This window comes from Ambystoma mexicanum, chromosome 5p, assembly GCF_040938575.1.
Source record: "Ambystoma mexicanum isolate Mex_15411 chromosome 5p, UKY_AmexF1_1, whole genome shotgun sequence".
NCBI lineage: Eukaryota > Metazoa > Chordata > Amphibia > Caudata > Ambystomatidae > Ambystoma > Ambystoma mexicanum.
Window position 1 is genome coordinate 276412317 of NC_090930.1, and position 19137 is coordinate 276431453.

At 49.7% G+C, this 19137-nt stretch overlaps 1 protein-coding gene across 8 annotated transcripts in view; it reads left to right on the forward strand.

Annotated features, from left to right (window-relative positions):
• The window catches only part of SEPTIN6 (septin 6), a 450192-nt gene that overhangs the window by 361174 nt on the left and 69881 nt on the right, over positions 1 to 19137 (forward strand). For all 8 annotated transcript variants that reach the window (XR_011274161.1, XM_069612703.1, XM_069612704.1 and 5 more), the window contains exon 9: positions 11576 to 11766. Coding sequence is in view for 7 of the 8 variants with exons in the window: in XM_069612703.1 (XP_069468804.1) it covers positions 11576 to 11766 (191 nt within the window). In the remaining variant the exon portion in view is untranslated. The remainder of the gene's footprint in view (positions 1 to 11575; positions 11767 to 19137) is intronic.

Genomic DNA, 19137 nt, shown 5'->3' on the forward strand with positions numbered 1-19137 from the left:
AAAATTGAGAGTAGATTTGAAAACTACTGCTATGGTGAGGACTACACAAGACTTACCTGCTTGGTATTGGGTAACCCACCTTCTAATATAGGCCGGTACTACACAAGTTGTTAGTGTGACTGAGCAGTAAGGCTTATCTTAAGAGGGGTAATGTGAACTGTAAAGCTGTACAATTAAAATCAGTAAGTACAAGTAGCCAAGTAACACTTAGTTATATATACATATTTATTTATAATATACACAAGGTTTAAATAGGCATTCTTTAAAAAGCTGGATCTACTATTTAGCATTCAATCAAAGTTGGTAAAGACGTTTCTTATGCTAACGCATGTTCCAGCTCACGGAGTGACTTCAGTAAAGGTCAGTATTGCACTTATTTCAGTTATCAATTCAGTTAGAGTTGTGAAAGGAAGGAAAGGTTAGAATAAAATTTAGAACATACTTTCAACAGTTTGTAAAACATTTTCACAACCTCAAAAGGGTAAGATTTTATCCCAGCAATAATAGTGTCCAAAATTATGGATCTGTGTGATAGTTCCATTGCGTAAAAATCAGCGACGGAAATGTTTGCATGGGAAATGTAGGCACTACAAATGTTTGTACATTTCCCATGCGAACATCTAATAGAAAACCATACCTACATACACACACCCAAAACATGCCCCCACCCAAACCCTACTTACCTTTTTGTTTTTTTGGGCAGTTGCAGGGGTTACCCCCGCTCACTATACTGTATTGTATAGTGAGCGAGGTGTTGCAGGACACACCCCCCGCAGCCCTCAGCTTTTTCTTTCTTCTTCTGGCGGGGGGTTGGAGGAGTGTCCCCCGCAACCCCCGCTCACTGTAGTGAGCGGGGTGTAGCGGGGGACCCCCCAGCCCCATACCGATCCCACCGAAACACATCCCACGGAAAGTTCGAAATTTTGGTAGTTAGAACTTTTTGTGGTGTGTGTATGTTTTAGGTCTCTTGGTGGGGTTGGTAATTTTTATTCGGACATTTCGTCCGAAACCCACAATTAAAACCTATGAAGGATGTTGGGGAGAATTCTCAGAGATGTGCTAATACTTCTCTACCTTAGAGACCCCCAGCACCTTTGCTGGATGCTGAGGACTTTAATGTTTTACCTGGAGAGAGGGGGGAGGCCCTTTTTCCCCTCTCTCATGTATTTTTTCTATGAATGAGCACTGTTGTGGAGTCTGACCAACTCCATAGGCATCATCTTTTACATTGTACCACACAGCACCTTCAGTGGAGGGCACAGGGAAGTATTTCATATTTCCCCAAGGTTTAAATACCTTCTCTTGGATAAACTACAGTTTCCAAGAGCAGTGAAGTGAAATTGACTTTGCTTACATTGTAACTCTAGACCCAGCACACACCTGCTTACAATAGGTTGCTTTAGGGTTTACTTAGTATCCCCTTTGTGTAGTTTCTCATGTAACATTTTGATGTTACCCTTTCCTCATTGAATGCCTCTGGCTCCAGTATGTCTGGCGGGGGCAGGAAGTGAGGGTGGTGCCCGAAACTCCCTGTCTTAATCCCCTTGGTTACAGGAATGCACCCAAAGGTGATCGTCTGGCTGGCTGTCCGGCAAGGACAAGCCACCCTGCTGTTTGACTGGCAGCTAGGCTGGAATGAATGGGAGAAACCTGCATAAAAGGTGAGGCTTTTTGGCTTGGAAGGCAGTCGATCACTGGACGAAGGAATACGAAGAAGAACTTGGAGGAGATGTCTGCTGCAACTCCTGGACCGTTAGTTTGCCCGGTGAAGCCCTGCTGCTGTGTTGAAGCTCTGAATTCGCCTCGACTAGAGAAGCCCTGTAAGGACGACTTCTCCCCTTGAGTTGGTGGGACCAATCGACTCCAGAGTAAGCCTGTCTGGACATCCTCTCGAAGCTGGTTGTATTTCCACTGCAGTTGCTGCTGCAAATGAAGAGCCAGGGCGAGGAACACCAGATTGTGTGCGTTGCTTTTAAGTTGGCCAAGAGCTCCAGGAAGATCCTCCGGACTCCCAGGAAGCAGGACTAACCGAGCCTGAGCTACCTCAACAGAGTGCTGGTCAAAAGCCAAGAGTCTGTGGTGGTGCCATTTGCGGAGACGCAAGGAGCTGAAACCGGGAAGTGCCACTGATTAGAAGTTGGTCCTTTTCTGTCGCTGACCATCCCGTTGCAGTGCAGGAATCCTCCAGACGCCCTCCCTCTTGTCCCCACGACTGAGGCCCAGGAACACAGGATCTGCAGAGCTGCACAGGGACAGAAGCCAGCTGGAAGCATTTCTTCTGACCAAAGGTACTGTACAGTCTAAGAACTTACCTCTTGTTGTGTAGCCTCACTTGTTCTCTGTGGAGACTTGTGAGATAAAAAAGCTGCTAGCAACTCTACAGAAGCAACCAAGACAAGCCTAATCTGCTTGTGGCCCTACTTTTATTTAGTCTTATCTTCAAAGACTTCTAAAACATTGTGCAAGACTTACCTACCTGCAAGAATTGCTTCAGCTCACCTAGACTTTTGTCCAATTGACCTTGCCCTGGCCTGGCTCCCTGAATGACTCTTCTTCCCTCTGACTTTGTGTTTGGTCTTCCTTCCAGAGGTTAACTTACTTTGCATTGGGGGTTCCCAAAAGTACTTACCTGCTTCAGAATATTTGTGAGATCTCTTGTTTCATTCTAATAACCTTTTTTCTTTGACATTCTCCTAAGTATTGCTCTAAATGCAACAGTGATACATTAATTTCCAGTGACCTATCTATTTAGGTCACCTGAGGGTGTAGGAAGTGTCTGTGTGGCATCCCAAATGGGTATTTGCTGATTTAGAGAAACTAAGAGTATATTTCAGAGTGTGTGTGTGTTACTATTATATTGCCCCCTTCTGAAGGTGGTTTACTCAAACTGACTGTTAAGTGCATTAATAATTGTTTAATCAAGAAACCTTGTGTGTAAGAGTTTATTTGAATAATTGTAACTTTGAAGCTCTGTGGAAGTCCCCTACTGCTCACATTGACCCCTATTGAGATGAACCTGGCTGCTCATCACGCTACCAACCTGTGTAGTACAGACTTATGCCAAAGGTTGGGTTCCTATTGCCAGAAGGTCAGGGTTGTTGTAGTGTACCCAAAGGGTACTGCATATATTCTTGCCTAACAAGTACTGTCTAAGCCAGTAGGTTCAGAGGAGTGCCTTTAGGGAGCCAGGACAGCCAAAGGCAATGGACAAAGTCAATAGTTCTGATGCACTTTGTCAAGACTTTATCAAAGAAGAAGTTAGTAAGTACAGAATAAATCGCAGTAACTCAGGTGAGCTACATTGTAGAGAGCACAAGCTGTTAGGCCAATGCAGGTAAGTTGAGATCAACTCCAAAAAGTACTTAGCAAGATGGGAAGCACAACTTCTGGCTAAAGGGTGAAAATCTCAAGCCTCACAGTACCTGTCATTTGAAGAAAAAAGCTGGATTCCTCCACGCTATAGCTTGGCAGATGCTTGTCCTGGACCTTGATCGTGGTGACGAAAGGGAGGATGTCTGGCGGGCTCCTGCGGCAGTAATTGTGAGAGGGAATCCCCAGCAATGTATTTCCTTTGTTTCAACTGCCCTTCAGTGTTTTCGCGCCTTGTCCTCTGTGTCAATGAAGAACAAAAACTTGGAAGAGGATTGCTGCCTCGGTCCTGGACTCTGGTGAGGGGACTCTGGATCAAGATTTTCTGCTTCTACAAGGTCCTTTAGTATGCCCACTTAGATTTGGATGGATTCGGACTTTGCAAGACAATGCACTCTTCAATGGTCACAGGACCCCATTGGGCTTTTGCAGCTCTGGTAAGTCACAGCAAGTCGGGGGTTGTGCCAAATGGAAGCTTATCGTGAGGCTAGTTAGTCCCACCAGCCCAAGGGAGGAAGTTGTCCAGTATGGGTCTTCCCAGGCTATTTTTAGAAAAGGGGTCAGCACAGCTGCATGGCATCACTGGGCACTTTGCAGTCCAGGGGGGGGGGGGTGCTACTGAAGTCACGTCGTCTTCAGATGTTCCTCTCCAGTGGTCGACTCTGCCTCTAGTCCAAAAACATCCCTTTTAATGCTATTTCCCATTTATTCACAGCCTAGGCTGTCAATCACACAGCAAGGGTGGCTGTCCTTTGAGGACAGCCAGCCGTCCAATCAGGAATGGTTTCACTTGGGCACAACTAGAGACAAAGGACAGGAAAGTTTTGGGACCCTCCCTCACTTCCTGCCTTTCCAGACGCACTGGAGCCTGGACGGGATTCAGGGCTGAAGCCCCCCAGAGAGAACATACAAAGGGCTCAAACCAGTTTAAACTAACAGAGTAAAAGCCCAGAAGAAACAAACCGAAAATGGTGAAAAAGAAGATGGAGGCCATTTTGGAAAAAATTGTCACCCATGCGTGATGTACTGCAGCTGAGGGTTCAGCCTGCGGTAGAAATGCACACTGGTAGTAAAAGTAAACCACTGCCACCAGCCATTTAAAGTAAGATAGTGTAATAAAAAATGAAATGTTAAATGAGAAGTGGGAGAGGGAATCACTAGGTTCACCCCTCAGCACTCCACCTAGGGTGTTGTGTACTGGTCCCACAAAGAAAAAGGTAAGTAAGACGGGGATCATCTTACTATTCTTGAGAACGGTAGGTCACCCAAGAAAATGTATTTAAACATTAAGAGAAGTCGGGGGGGCGTGGCTACGAGAACCATGTGAGCAGTTGAGCTCTGAGAGAGCTCCAGAGATCCGGCGTTTCATCCTGCATAAACATGCATAAATACAAGCACAGAGGCCCTGAGACCTTGCGTACCTGCTTATGAATGGTGCGCACAGACATCCTGAAAATCTAAAGCCCAATTGTCCCAGGAGGACCGTCCTGCGGGCTTCGCTGTGTTTGCATTCCTTGGGGCCGAGACCCACAAAATGGCGGCCGAGAAGAGCTAACAAAGGCTCCGGCGGCCAGAAACGAAGAGGCTGTGGCACTGCAGCGGGTGGGGACGGTGACGTGTGGTGATGCGCTTCATCCCTGGGACGCCCGCTGGAGTGGAGGTGTGTGGGGACCTGTGCCCAGCAGACGTATGCACCTTTAGCGAACCCCATTCTGGGGCGTCTTGGAGGACGGATGCAGAGAGACACGGCCGCCTCCAGCGTTGGAGTGAGTGGGGAACCGGCTGCATCGGGCGCAAGAGGCCCGCTGGAGGACTAGCCTGACATTTGCGTCCCCGGGAGCCTGTTCCCAGATGATATTAACAGTACTGGGACGCCTGCGGTCCCCTATTCCCCTGAGCGATGAAGCGCGTTGCGGGCAGGGAGGCAGAGACGGCCTTGGCCCCCCCCTCACGAATTGGAGCCGCGGCAAGCTCCAACACGGAGAGTGCCTGCGGCGTTACAGCCCAGCTGTTCTCGCGACGCAGGCTCTGCGCGGTCCGGATGGTTGTATCCAGCACATACGCGTAGCACGTGGCCCTAGACTTGATATTGTGCTTTGTGCTGTTCTTGGATGTATGGCCATAAGCGAGGCACTGCGCCTCAATGGGTGGCACGGGAGGCATTATAGAAGTAGCATGAGGCCCCACCTGATCCGGGGCTCGGATACCCTCTGCACAAGTAAGTGGAAGGTCACTAGCAGAGCGCACGGGTAACCTGGAAAAAGAGGTGGCCCCAAACACGGCAGACTGTGCAGCCCATAAATCGTAACTTCACGCCCTAGTGCAGCGCATGGGCAACCTGGAGAGTAGGGCGGAGGAGGCGGAGGGACACGCCCGAAGAAATATTTGCATCGTTGGATTGCCGGAAGGTGCTGAGGGAACCAACCCCACGGAATTAATCGAGTCAATGCTGTTGCAGGAGATAACTGGGGAGTGCTGACCCAGGGGTTCGCTGTGGAGAGGGCACATAGGGCCCTGATGAGAAGGCCACCGCCGGGAAACCACCCCACCTAGGCCGGTGCTAGCTAAGATCCTAAATTACCGAGACCGTGAAAAAATCCTTGAACACTTTCGGAAGGGTGGTACAGTACAAAGGGGGTCGGCAAACATAACGGCATACCCGGATTATACCTTGCAGGTGCAGCGCCGTCACATGAACTTTGGGTCTGTGAAAAGAACATTGCGGGAAGTGGGCCACAAGTACATGTTGATCTACCCAGCAAAATTGAAAGTGTTCCACAAGAGCAGAACCTTGTTTTTTGAAACCTCGGAGGACGCTATGGGATGGTTCGATGCGCAGAGTTGCCCCCAAGAACCGGGTATCCACACAGAAGAAGGCGAAGATGAGTAACATGTGTCGGGGGCACCCAGGGTGCCACAGCCTATGACAATGGGACTTGAATATAGCACAGGATATAACCTGTAGGGGAGTGCGATTAGGGCTATAGATATATGCATGATCCGTTGGCACTAGAAACTTTGGTATTAGTATGGGAGCTTTACGGAGCCAGCCCTCACATCCCCACAACGAGAAGTTTAGTTAGGTCACCGGTAGTTCGGTGACACCCTGCTGGGTTCCTGGCCTAGGCATTCCAAGGTAGGACCAAACGCGGGGGAGCCTGAGATCCAGGGAGCTGGTCACTGGTTGGGGTTGGGAGTGGGGGAGGGAAGGGGTTGTGGGCAGTGGTTTGAAGTTGGGGAAAGGGGGGGGGGGGGAGTATGTTGGGAGCGGGAGGGGAGCAAGCCAAACTTTGTCATCAGGGGCGGAAGGGGAAACTGGGAGAGGAGGCGGGACATCAAATAAATGGCGTTGGGTAGCCTCAGAGTGGTGACCTGGAATGTGAGGGGCCTCAATAGTTATCTAAAGCGCAATAAAGTAATGATGCACTTAAGAAGGATGAGGATTGATATAGCATTATTACAGGAAACCCACCTCACTAGGGAGAAACTAGAGGTGGTCAAGAAGAAATGGAGGGGGAGCATCACGGGAGCTACATATTCAGCTTACGCTAGGGGTGTCATCCTATGGGTGGCACCACATGTACCATTTCAGCTGACTCGGTCGACGGTGGACCCGGAAGGTAGAATGGTTGTAACGCAGGGGATGCTGGAATACCGGAAGTGAGCATTATACATTTATACACCCCTAATCAAGATACAGCGGCTTACTTTAGGACTCTATATGGCAAAATCAGCCCCCTGGTGGGTGACGCGATTCTATGGGGAGGGGACTTCAATTGCACTTTGAACCCCAAGATGGATAGATCAGACGGCAAGCTAGACAAACCCACCCCGGCTGCTAAGGCGTTACAGGCCCTGCTGACAGACGTTAAGCTTGAAGATGTCTGGAGGCGGCTGCACCCAGCAGACAGGCTGTACTCACACTATGCAGTGCCACATGGCTTGCACATGAGACTGGATTATGTGTTTGCCGCTGCTAAGATAGTAGGAGAAATGGTGGGTGCGGAATATAAGGCTAGAGTGCTTTCGGACCATTCCCCCTTGGTCCTGGAGTGGCGATACCAACCCCCTAGGGCGGGGATCCCGACATGGAAGCTTAGAGCTGAGGCCCTGCAGGATTCGGTATTCCGGGAGGACCTGAGGGAGGCGATCACTGAGTACTTTGATATGAACACCGGCAGCGTGCAATCTGTGGGAACAGTATGGGAGGCATTCAAGGTGGTAGTGCGGGGTGTAGCCATATCAAAATCCAGAGGGCTTCAAGGAGGTATAGCACAGGAGTTACAAGAAACAGAAAGGGAATTGGAGGCCATGATGCGTAAGGGCGGTGCCTCTCGGGAGGATGGGGAGAGGATGAGATTGCTGCAACAAACCAGCAGTGAGCTCTGGGATAGATTATGTAAACTGAACTATAAGAAATATGTGGAAAGGCAGCACGCGGGAGGAGATAAGCCGGGCAGATTGCTGGCTTGGTTATATAAAAATGAGATGCCACAACCTGTGATTAGAGAAGTTAGAGGTGAGGATTGCCAGATCTGAGATACTCAAGAGGGAATAAATGAAGAGTTCCGCAGATACTATAAATGTCTGTATGAGGACGTTGGGGAAAATGGCGATCAAGAGATCCAGGAAACACTAGAAGACATAGGTTTTCCCTCTCTAGATGACTTGGAACGGGCAGACCTGGACTCCCCAATCACCTCAGATGAACTAGAGAGTGATCCAGCACCTGCCCACGTGCAAAGCTCTGGGGTCGGAAGGGCTCCCCAGTGAATTCTATAAAACGTATAAACAAGAGTTGCTCCTGCCGCTACTGCCCATGGTTAATGAGGCTTATGAACGTGGGGGGCTGCCAGAATCCCTACGGGAAGCGGTGATCATCCCGCTCTTGAAACCAGGCAAGCCAAGCACAGACTGTGGGTCATACAGGCCCCTATCGATGCTCAATCAGGACAGTAAAATCCTTACAGCTGTGCTGGCTAACAGGCTTAAGCGAGTCATCTGCAAACTGATACACCCTGACCACGGGCTATGTTCCTGGCAGAAATATAACTGACAATCATAGGAGATTACATCACATTATTGACCAAACAGAGAAAGACCCCGGCGAGCTGGCAATTGTCTCGCTGGATGCGGTCAAGGCCTTTGATTCAGTGAAGTGGCCTTGGTGGCTGGCAACCTTGAAAGAATATGGGATGGGGCCAGGGTTTCTGAGATGGGTTAAGATGTTGTACAGCTCCCCAATTGCAAGGGTTAAAATGGGTGCTATAATTTCAGATAAATGGCAACTAAGCAGGGGTATTAAACGGGGATGCCCCTGGTCGCCCATGTTAAATATCCTAGCGTTGGAGCCACTAGCAGTGTGCCTTAAACAACAATACGGGGAGATAGGATCCGCACCGCAGGGGGTACACACCTTACATCACTGTATGCCGATGACATGCTTTTGTATCTGCGCTTCCCGGAGGAGAACCTTCAATATGTCTTGGAGGTGATGGAACGTTACGCTACTCTCTGGGGCATAGCAGTGAATCCTAGGAAGTCCAGTGTGTTCCCCCTGGCGAGATATAAAAGCACCCCATTGAGAAATCTGCCCGTTTTGCCAATACCTTGGCAAACAGACGTTTCGATACCTAGGTATCGATATATACCACACGATGGGCAGAACACAAATACAATACGGAGAAGGCAGTTGAAGGGATTAAAAATAGCATGGGATTTTGGTCCAGATTGCCCCTGGCCATGATGGGGAGAGCGGCCTTGCTTAAAATGGTAGTCCTGCCCAGATTGCTACACTTTTTCATAAACATCCCATATGTGATCCCCCAAACGCTTTTTTGTCAAACTCCATAGCCTGTGCAGGGGTTTCATTTGGCACAATTCCAGAAACAGGGTGGCACTCTGGAAATTACAAAACTCGTGTGATAAGGGGGGGGGGGTATAAATCTGCTGAACTTTGAGTTATATTACATGGCAGGACAGCTGCAATATGTGGCGAGGTGGTTGTCTGAAGAGGAAATGGCTGAGGCTAGGCTGTTGCGAAGGGATCCTGCTCCCTACTTCCTCAGAAAGACAGTATGGTTGCCTAAATCAAAGGTATCGGGAATGGCAAGATTGTTGTTGCTTAGCTGGGAGGTGTGGCGTAGGGCATGGCAGAATGTGGGAGACCCAGCCCGGTTTTCCCTGCAGGTGCTGTTAGTGGCGTTGTGTGGGGAAGACTCACAACTGATAAAAGGGGTCCGCAGATACTGGTAACTGGTAGGTTTGGCGACCCTTGGCGATATATGGCCAGAGGGGGTGGTATTGGACTTTCAGAGATTAATGGAGGATACCGGGGTGCATAAAGGCCAACACATTACTTATTCTAGAATCATTAAACTAGTGAGAGAAAGATGGCCTGAGGCAGAGGTTGCGGAACAGCCGGATGCTACCATAGAGACGATGTATGATGTCTCGGAGGGTGGGCACGAAATATCTCGCATATGAGTTATTGGGAACTAGGGTGTGGAGGGAGCTGCTCCGACTGAGGCGAGACTGGGAGGAGGAGGTAGGTGAACCCATGACGGATGGACAATGGGATAGAGCCCAAAGGTATCATAAGAAGATGTCCCGAAATGCGAGACTTCAGCAGATCCAGTTATATGTCACTCATAGAGCATACTTGATCCCCAGCAAAATAGCCAGGTTTGGCGGCCCGGCGATACAGAAATGCCCTAGGTGCGGAGAGGTGGAGGCTGGGTTGCTGCACATGTTTTGGGCTTGCCAGAAGGTGGGTAGGTTCTGGATAGAACTGAAAACACAATTAGCAGACAGTGGGGTTACGCTGGATGTGGAGTCAGCTTGGGCATGTATGCTTGGGGGCTTTACCAGACCACGTAACCTGAGGCACATTAGTAAGATGAAGGACCTGGCCTACGTCTTGGCCAAACGGAGAATTGCAATGTGCTGGAAAGCGGCCCATCGGCCTAGAATTGAGATGTGGTGGGCAGACTTTTTAAAGTGGGCATAGGCAGAAACGGCTGCCTGGTATGAAGCAGTCACCAGGGGGCGGGGGGTGAGTCCCCTAATAGCATGGAGACAATTGGTGGCCTCAATGGTGGGTCCCTCACAGGCCGACCACAGCGATGATGACACGGAAGAGATGATGGCACTAGACACGCCTGAAGCTGTACAGGTGGATGACATGGATACAGTGGCTCAAGTTAGTGGGGTGGGAAGGGGGAGGACCGAAGAGTGCATTCTGCAATGTAATGTTTGAAGCTTAATCATGAACGTCCTAATAGTTTGTAATGTTGTTTATAAAATAATAAAAATTATTTAAAAAAACATTGAGAAGTCCAAGGGACTTCTTAGTGGCACTGCACTTAAGGTGCTGTGTGTCACTATACAAAAAGCAGATGCCTATGGAGTTTGTCAGACTCAATAAAACAGTAAAACACAAAAATCCTAGTCAGGAAAAATACATGAGTGAGAAAAAGGTCCCACTCACCCAGGATTAAAAAATAAATCACAAGTCCTAAGTCCAGCAAAAAGAGGGTCGTCTAAGGTTGTAGGGAATTGGCACATAAATGAAAATTCTCTAACACCAACATGGGCTAAACTTACTACACACAAACTCACAAGCCAACAAATCGCTGCAAACAACAAACAACGCAAACACTGGAAGTTGCCCCTCCGGATACAATAACCCTAGTGCACACCATCAAATCGCACTCAACGCCAACACGTACAGACATCAGTTTCTCCTGGTTTTGCAAGCACCAACAGAAGAGCACAACTTCTATCCCTCTTTCCTCACTAACATACCCCGACCCATTTTCTTACAGATCCACATGAGTGCCCGGAGACCATGCAAATAGTAGCGGTGCATGGTAGAATTCAACATAACATGGGTTGTAGAATTATGGTGATATCATTGGTGTGACTAATATTACTGTGTGTGATTATATGCCCTTGTGTTGAGGTGCGGCTGCAACACTTGATGTGTCTGCATGTATAGGAAGTGTACCCATGGGTGGTACGAGGACATGCATAGAATAAATCTGTACCTCCTTTTAAAATTCACATTTAAGCCTAAACTTGCCCTCATATTTTTCATCTACTAGTAACACAAAGAGTTTGGACCATATGTCTGCCCCAGTTCCATGTAATTGTTGGCCGATTTATTCTAAACCCTTATTTTCTTCTGCTTTTACCACCACCTCAGTTGCATGAAAAGTTTGACCGTTTGAAGAAAATGCACCAAGATGAGAAAAAGAAGCTTGAAGACAAGAAGAAATCTCTTGACGATGAAGTAAACGCCTTCAAACAGAGGAAGACGGCAGCGGAACTACTACAGTCTCAAGCCCAGCAGGCAGGAGGGTCGCAAACGCTAAAAAGGGAAAAAGAGAGAAAAAAGTAAGTGCTTCCCTTGCCTCTGTAGCTTGTGGTGATAGGAGTCTTTCCCTTGGCCTAGATCAGTGGTCTTCAAACCAGGGGGCTTGCCCCCTTAGGGGGACCTGAAGGATGATCGGTGGGGGCAGACTCTTTAAAAAGGGATTAAGCTGACTTTTTTTGTTTTTTAAATCAAACCTATTCTCATTTTTAGATAAAACAAACACAGGTCAGCAATAAAGCATTCACCTTGAAGTACCAATTGAAACACCCCATGCATTGACGTACAGTTGTCTCCACAAAATTGAAATAAAAGATGGCACCTCCAATTTAACCGGGTGTCTCACGAGTACGTTTGTATGCGAACTGGGAGGGACCCCCCCCATCCCTTTGAAGTCCACGTCATTCCCCTCCTCAATGAGAGTGCGGTCCGAGACCTTCAGTCTCTCCTCGCGGGTGGCAATTCCCCCTTTCCCTTCACCCCACATCCTCTTCATTTCCCCTTTTTGATCTCACTGCCCGTATTTCTTAGAGAGCCACGAGCCCTGGACTTGTTTAGGAGGTGTTAAGATACTCCATTTCATATGTAGCCCGAGTCTTTAAAACCCACTCCTTTTCCTACGGCATCCTTGGGTTTGTCCACAGTTGGGCTAAGCAGCATCTCGCAGCAACCATCATAATCTGAAACATGTGCCCTTGTTCCCGCTGCGGCTCCACCCTGCATCCATCCCAGAGGAGGCGCCAAGGCGGGGGGCTCCCTCTGAATCCCATCAACCCCCTTTGTCCAAGACTGACAGTCCCTCCAATATGCCAGTACCACTGAGCAACCCCACCACATGTGAATATAATCCCCTTTTTCTTGGTGGCATTTCCAGCAGTGGGGGTCGCATCCTTTGCTCATTCGAGCAATCATCGTTTGGGCGGGGGGGTCATGCCCTTTATGTAGTAGCTTCAGAGCCTGATGCCTCCGAGACCGTCGCTTCACGGGTCTCCCCATTTTGTTAGCTTCAAAGTAAGCCCATATCTCGCTCCCCAGGGACTCCTCAAACACACAATCCTTCAGCAAGGTGTCATTACAGCACCACCTGAAACGCAGGGAGTGCTCGGGGAGCCTCCATTTTGCCACTACCAGTTCATGGTCCGGTCATGTAATCACCTCCACCCTGGGCATCCTAACCTCTCCTTTCCGTTCCCTCGGGACCAGTCTGAGATCAATCCTCGTATAAATCTGATGCGGAGGGGAGAAGAATGTGTAGCCTCCTGGGCCTGGCCTATATATTTTCCCCAGACATCTACCCGCAAGTGGTCCTGGAGGAGATCCCGTAAGGCCAAGTTATCCTTAGTCGCACCCTTGGTACCTGTCCGTTTCGCTGACCACCAATCCAACTTGGGGTCCTCCACGTCTCCCTCCAAAAGCATTGCGCCCTCCGCCCATCCATCCATTATCTTTAACACCTGGCATACAAACCCCACCTGGCCCACGTTAGGTGCATATAAATTAGAAAGTGTGGCCTGTTCCCTCATGTGTATCTTTGATGCCCAGGAATCGCCCCCCGAACTCCCTCTTAACCTGGATCCCCGTCAGTCATAGGGATCTGCTGAGCAGTATACCACCACTTCCTTCTTGGAACTCCTGTGAGGCCCAAATGTTCCTGCCAATTTGCTTAGCTTTTATCAGCAATTCCGCCCTCCCCCGGTCGGTAGTGGGTCTCTTGTAGGTAGAGGACCGCCAGTTTCTGTTTGGGGAACATGTTGCTAGTTTGGGGAGTTGAGTCCCTTCACGTTCAGCGTACCTTCCGCCACCTCAACCTTACCCCGTCCTCACCCTTCGCTGATTCCCCCCCCCCGCCCTAGTGTGTCCTGTGAGGCATGAGACCTTTGTATCATGTAAATATTATTGCGTGGGTTTCCCTTGCTTACCTCCTCCTCCCAACTCCCCCGACCCCCTTCCCACCCTCTCCTTTCCCCATCTGAGGCGTTCAATCCCATGTCCCCATCTTGCTGGGGACGCTTGTCGAACCACCAAGGATTCATCCCATGGCTTGGACTCCCTATTGAGCAACCTCACCTCCTTCCTTGTCCCCAGAACATCCGGGGAAGGGGTGTCCCTTCCCGAGCCAGAAGTGTACCAAAAACCGAAGTCAACTCAAATCAACTCCTTACTCCCAGATTCCCCCCCAACCCCTGCCAGAAGATGGGTGCCAACTGCCTAGGCCCCCATTTAGTCTTTACATCCCAGTTTCCAGTGACCAAAACAGCAAACCACACTTCCCAAGGCCATAGATCTTCCCCTTAATCCATTCAACTGTAGTACCACCTCCATAGGGATGCCTAGGTAACCCCCAGGATCCCCACAAATCTAATATGTGAGGATCAGCCACCTCTCTCCGGTGTCGTCATTCCTCGTGGGTGGAGTGTTGAGCTTCTGATTCTTCCTGACTCACTTCGCCTTATGCTTTCCTCGCGCCGATTCCGGGCTTCGGGGACCCCGATTTGGGTCCAGTCCCTGACCACCACAGTCCGAAGAGGATCTTTCCTGGCGGCCCACCAAATCCTCTGTGACCTCTGCTATCAGGTGATATCGCTCTCCTTCCCATTCAAACATAAGGGCAAAGTGGTAGCCCCAGCGGTACCTCACCCCCTTCTTCTGCCTCAGTAGCGTGTGGGCCGAGAGGTCTTCAAAGATCGCCACCCTAGAGTCATCGTATTTCAACTCCTTCATGCGTTTCACTATTTCGAGGATCCTCATCTTGTCACCATAATAATGCATGCGTGCCAGGACGGAGCGTGGACCGCAGAGCCTCTCCACCCCCATCCCCCTGCCCTCCCTCCCCTAGCTCGGTGCACCCGGTCTATAATCACCATTTCATCCTTCCTGGCACCCAAGATCATCCTTATTATTTCTTGTATCTTTCGTTCCAGGCCCACTGGTCCTTCACCCTCCACCCCTCGCAGCCCAAAGAACCTGAGCATGTTCTGTCTCTCCCGGTTCTTAATGTCATCCACCTTGAGGAGTAGTTCCTCTTCGCGCCTCCATCGCCATAAAGCATGCCTCCATCTGCGCCTCGAGGACCGGCGGATGTTTGATTGGCCTCAACCCCATCCGTCCTGTCCTCAAGAGTAACTACCTTGGCCGAGAGGTCCGACAGTTTTTGTATTCAAACTGTGCCAACGCTGCCTTCCAACTCATAGGGGCACCAAGTCGTCTTCTCTGCAATCCACAGGGGGCTTTCAGGAAGGGGGGACACCGCAAGGCCAATCCTAGTCACGGCTAACCCAATACCTGGGAATCTCCACCGTTGTCAGGCTGCCCAGGAGAGTTCCACTGTACAATTTCTCCTTTTACTTCAGTGGCTGAGCATCAGGCTGGTTAAACGTGATCCCTCCCGGGCAGGGGTGATAGTATCCCAGCCGCTCAGTTGTGGCACCCTGCAAGATCTGCCAGGGCACTTCCACTGTTGCAAGAACTACAGAGAGAATGTTTTTCCTCGGTCTGCCTACACCCTCACTGGCATTGCTTTCACAAAGAATGAGGCCTAAAGTCCTTGCGTTCTGGGGGACACTGCCAATATTAAGGGTATTACATGGCTTTGCTTGGCCTTAGGTTCCACCAGCTTTCCTGGATGTCGGGCTCCTGATGGGAAGATTTCTTCCCCCAAGTCCTCTAAGACCCCCTCGAGTGACGTCCCACTCACCTTTGGTGCTAGATTGTGCTGAGCGGGTAACTGGGCTGGGACCTGTGGGTCGCTGTAGGCTGCAAAGGTCCAGGACACAAGTTCTCGTTTGGTTGCGGCAGGAGGAAGCGCCGGGGCGTGTTATTGCTATGCCACTCGAGTTGTTGCCCCGCGTGGCAGGGTCACTGATGAATGCAGCTACATCGCCAGTGACAGTCTCCTTGAGGAAGCCCCACGGGATGAGTCATCACACTTGGGCCCTCAGCCAGTACCCAGATTGGCCCTCCATTTGTCAAGCAGGGGGTGAGGCACCTTGAGTTATGGCCAATGGGTAGCAAACCTGGGGACGACAGTAGTCCTCCTAGTTCCTCCCAAGGCTTCAAGCGGGGCTCCCAACCCACACACTGCTGTACCACATCGCCCTGAAAAAAAGGGTCCCGTCAGAGGACCATGCCCTCAGCAGAAGGGGCACACCCCATGCTGGGGGGGGGTAGATGACCACGGCGCTCTGCGACCGCTCCCTTTCCTACATTTGGGGCTTCTCCCTCATACGCTGCCCCCCACCCCCAGGCCCAGGGACACCAGGGGGAGAAGGGCCACTCACTGTCTTCGTTGCTGCTTTCACATTCAGGTGCTCTGCACACCTCTGTAAGCACTGCATCTGTGCGTCGAGAGGTCTCTCCCAGTGGTGGAATGGCATGGCAGCCTCACTGTGCGCAGGAGCTTCTCCCACCTATGGCTCCGGTGCAGGCAACAGCGCTCACGGACATCCCCTCTCGGGGCCAACACCCTCTGTGCGGCCTTCCTCCGGCACGGGCCCCCACCAACCGTCCGCAGCAGGGCTAATGGGGCCTGTCAGTCCGGGGTCCACTGGATAGTCGAAGCCCACCCATTGCTATACGCGAGTAGGCTGGCACCACCTCATTCCTCTCAGCATTGCGGGGGCCCGCCGGGTGTCAGCGATCCCACGCTCGAGCAAGTCCAGGGGTCTACAATGCCTCCCTCGGCAGAAGGAGCCTCAGTCCTCAAACCGCACGCGCGCCCCAACACGTAGACAGGCACTGGGGTGCACTGGGTCTTCGCTCTCTTTCCGTCACTGCCGTGAGGCGGCCCCGGATTCTCCTCTCATACTCCGTTGCAGTATAAGAGCACTGACCTGCCTGTGGTCAGAGCTCGGGCTCCCTTTTCATATCCGTGTCACCTCCTCATTGTCGGGTGACTCACGTGTTGCGGCACAGGGCCGTTGGAGTCTGTTCCTGCACGGAGGTGCCCTGTTTTGCAAGACGCATTATTTCAGCCTTGATAAAACTATGGCAGCATATTTCCTAAGACTTTAAGATATTTTCTTGCCTCGCATTTTCTTACAGTTCATACATTTAATTTGACAAATAAGAATGAGAGCCCTTCCACGTAAACCAGTAGCAAAAATTTGGAACAACTTCTTTCTGCAAACCTGGCAACTCTAGAGTATTCTGCATTAGGAAACGACAGCAAGAGGCCATCAAGAAGAAGGGTGCATTACAGATTTGTTATGTGACTGCACTAAGATTGTAGGTTGAAATAATACAACTTAGTTGTGTGGATTGATCTTTATTTTTATATTTAAGTGCGCCAAGCCTAGGGGGTACCAGGGCGCTGGTCATAGAAGACGTAACGGAGACAGTTTAATTATAGAATAATTATGGGGTTCATGTTAGCAGAAAGTTTGTCAGGAAAAAGTAAGGTGTTCAGTTATTTATGGAATAGCCAGTATGATTGTTCGGCTCTTGGTGCTTGAGGTAGAAAGTTCCAGTTCTTGGAAACAATAATGGGGAAGCTTAGCCCACTGGCTCTTCGTCGCTTGAAGTCGGGTATAGGAGTTGATGAGTATTTGTAGCGGTTTGGCCTGGAGGAGTGTGATTTAGCAAATATTTGAGAGGGATACCTTGGGGCCACGTTAGTGAGGCATTTGTGTGTGATAGCAAGGGATGTGAAGATGATGCGTTCACGGATTGGTAGCCAATTTACTCTTTCTTGCTGCTGACATGTGGTCCTTTTTATGGATGTTGAGGACAGCCAAGTCTTAGGCAGACTTTTGTAAGCAGTACCCTTTGGGACCACTACACACAACTAGGACTACAAGTGTAGGCAAACCAACGTTTGGTATAAGTCTGTACTACCCAGTTTTGGTAGCGTTGCTGAGCAGCCAGGCTTATCTCGAGAGGGGAATGTGAGCTGTAATGATGTTACAGAGGTCTACAATCACAAGTAGTCAAACTTCCACTCAAGGTTTCTTGGTAAAACACTTCATCATTTATTTCAGTCAGTTATAAAACTTTGACTAGAAGGAGGCAATCTATATTACACAAATATACTTCAGTACTTTAAACTGTAGGTTTCTGAGGCATTTAAATTACTTTGAAGGAGAAGCAAAATGGCATTCAGAGTACTTTGAAGTGGGAGCAAAAAGGCATAGGTTAATAAAAAGATTAGTTCTTCTTAGACAGTGTAACCAGAAGAGTTAATTCAATGCAATAGGTCAGGCCAAAGTCAATGGGCTAAAGTCTTGTATAGGCTAACGCAGTTCTGGTGGTTAAACGGAAAAGTCTTTGCCAAAGTTCTCGGAAGTAGTTTGTAAATGAAAGAATCATATGTTGGGTCACAAGCTGATTAGGCCTGCAAGTTGGGAAAGATTCAAGCAATTTCACCGCGAGAGGTAAGTACTCTGTCTCGTTTCAAGGTACCTTACTAATTAAGGAAAAAGGTGCAGCTGAAGACTTCCGTTCCTGCAGATCTCGCTGTTCCAGAGCCTCAATCGTGGGGACAAGAGGGAAGACGTCGGGACTCCTGCACTGCACCGGGACTGGTCGCAAAGCTGGCAAATCTTTGATTCCGGTAACTGTAGTAAAGCACACAAACTGGTGTCCCTCTCCCTGGTTATTCGGTTTCCTGCAGCACTCTGAAGAAAATACAACCAGCTCCGAGAATGGTATCCAGGTGGCTTAGTTGATTGGTCCCACCAACTCAAAGGGAGAAGTCGTCCTTGCAGGGCTTCTGTCGAGATGAACTTCGCGATTCTTACCAGCAGCAGGGCTTCACCAGGCAAATCAACGGTCCAGGAGTTGCAACAAAGGTCCTTTTCAAGCTCGTCTTTGGTTCATTCCTTCCAGTGGTTGACTCTGCCTTCCAAGCCAAGAGACTCTCCTTTTATTCAGTTCTCTCCCATTCATTCCAGCCTAGCTGTCACTCACCCGGCAGGGTGACTGTTCTTGCCGGACAGTCAGCCAATCACCGCAGAGTGCATTTGGGTCTCCTAGGAGACTAAGCACAGGGAGTTTCGGGCACCTCCTTCACTTCCTCCCTACCCCAAACACTCGGGTGCCAGAGGCGGGTTTCTCTTAGAAACCCTGCCAAAGGCAAAATGAACAAAGAGACCAAACCTGGTTTGGCGCGCAGAGAAACTCTTTAGAAGGACCTTCCAACAAAGACCTGGGGGAAAAAAGACCAGGCAACATTTTAGCAAAGGTGGCTGGACGCCATTTTGAAAAAGATGGCTCTTGCGGTTACTTTACCGGAGCCGTAGACGGTTGCGGTAAATGCAAACCTAGGTAGTTCAAAACAAAACCACTGCCACCAGCCAGTCAATTGAGGAAGGTGCAACATATAAAATGTTACATGAGCATTTAGAGACCGGGGATACTAAGTAACCCCTCCAGCACTCTATTGTAAGATACGGTGTGCT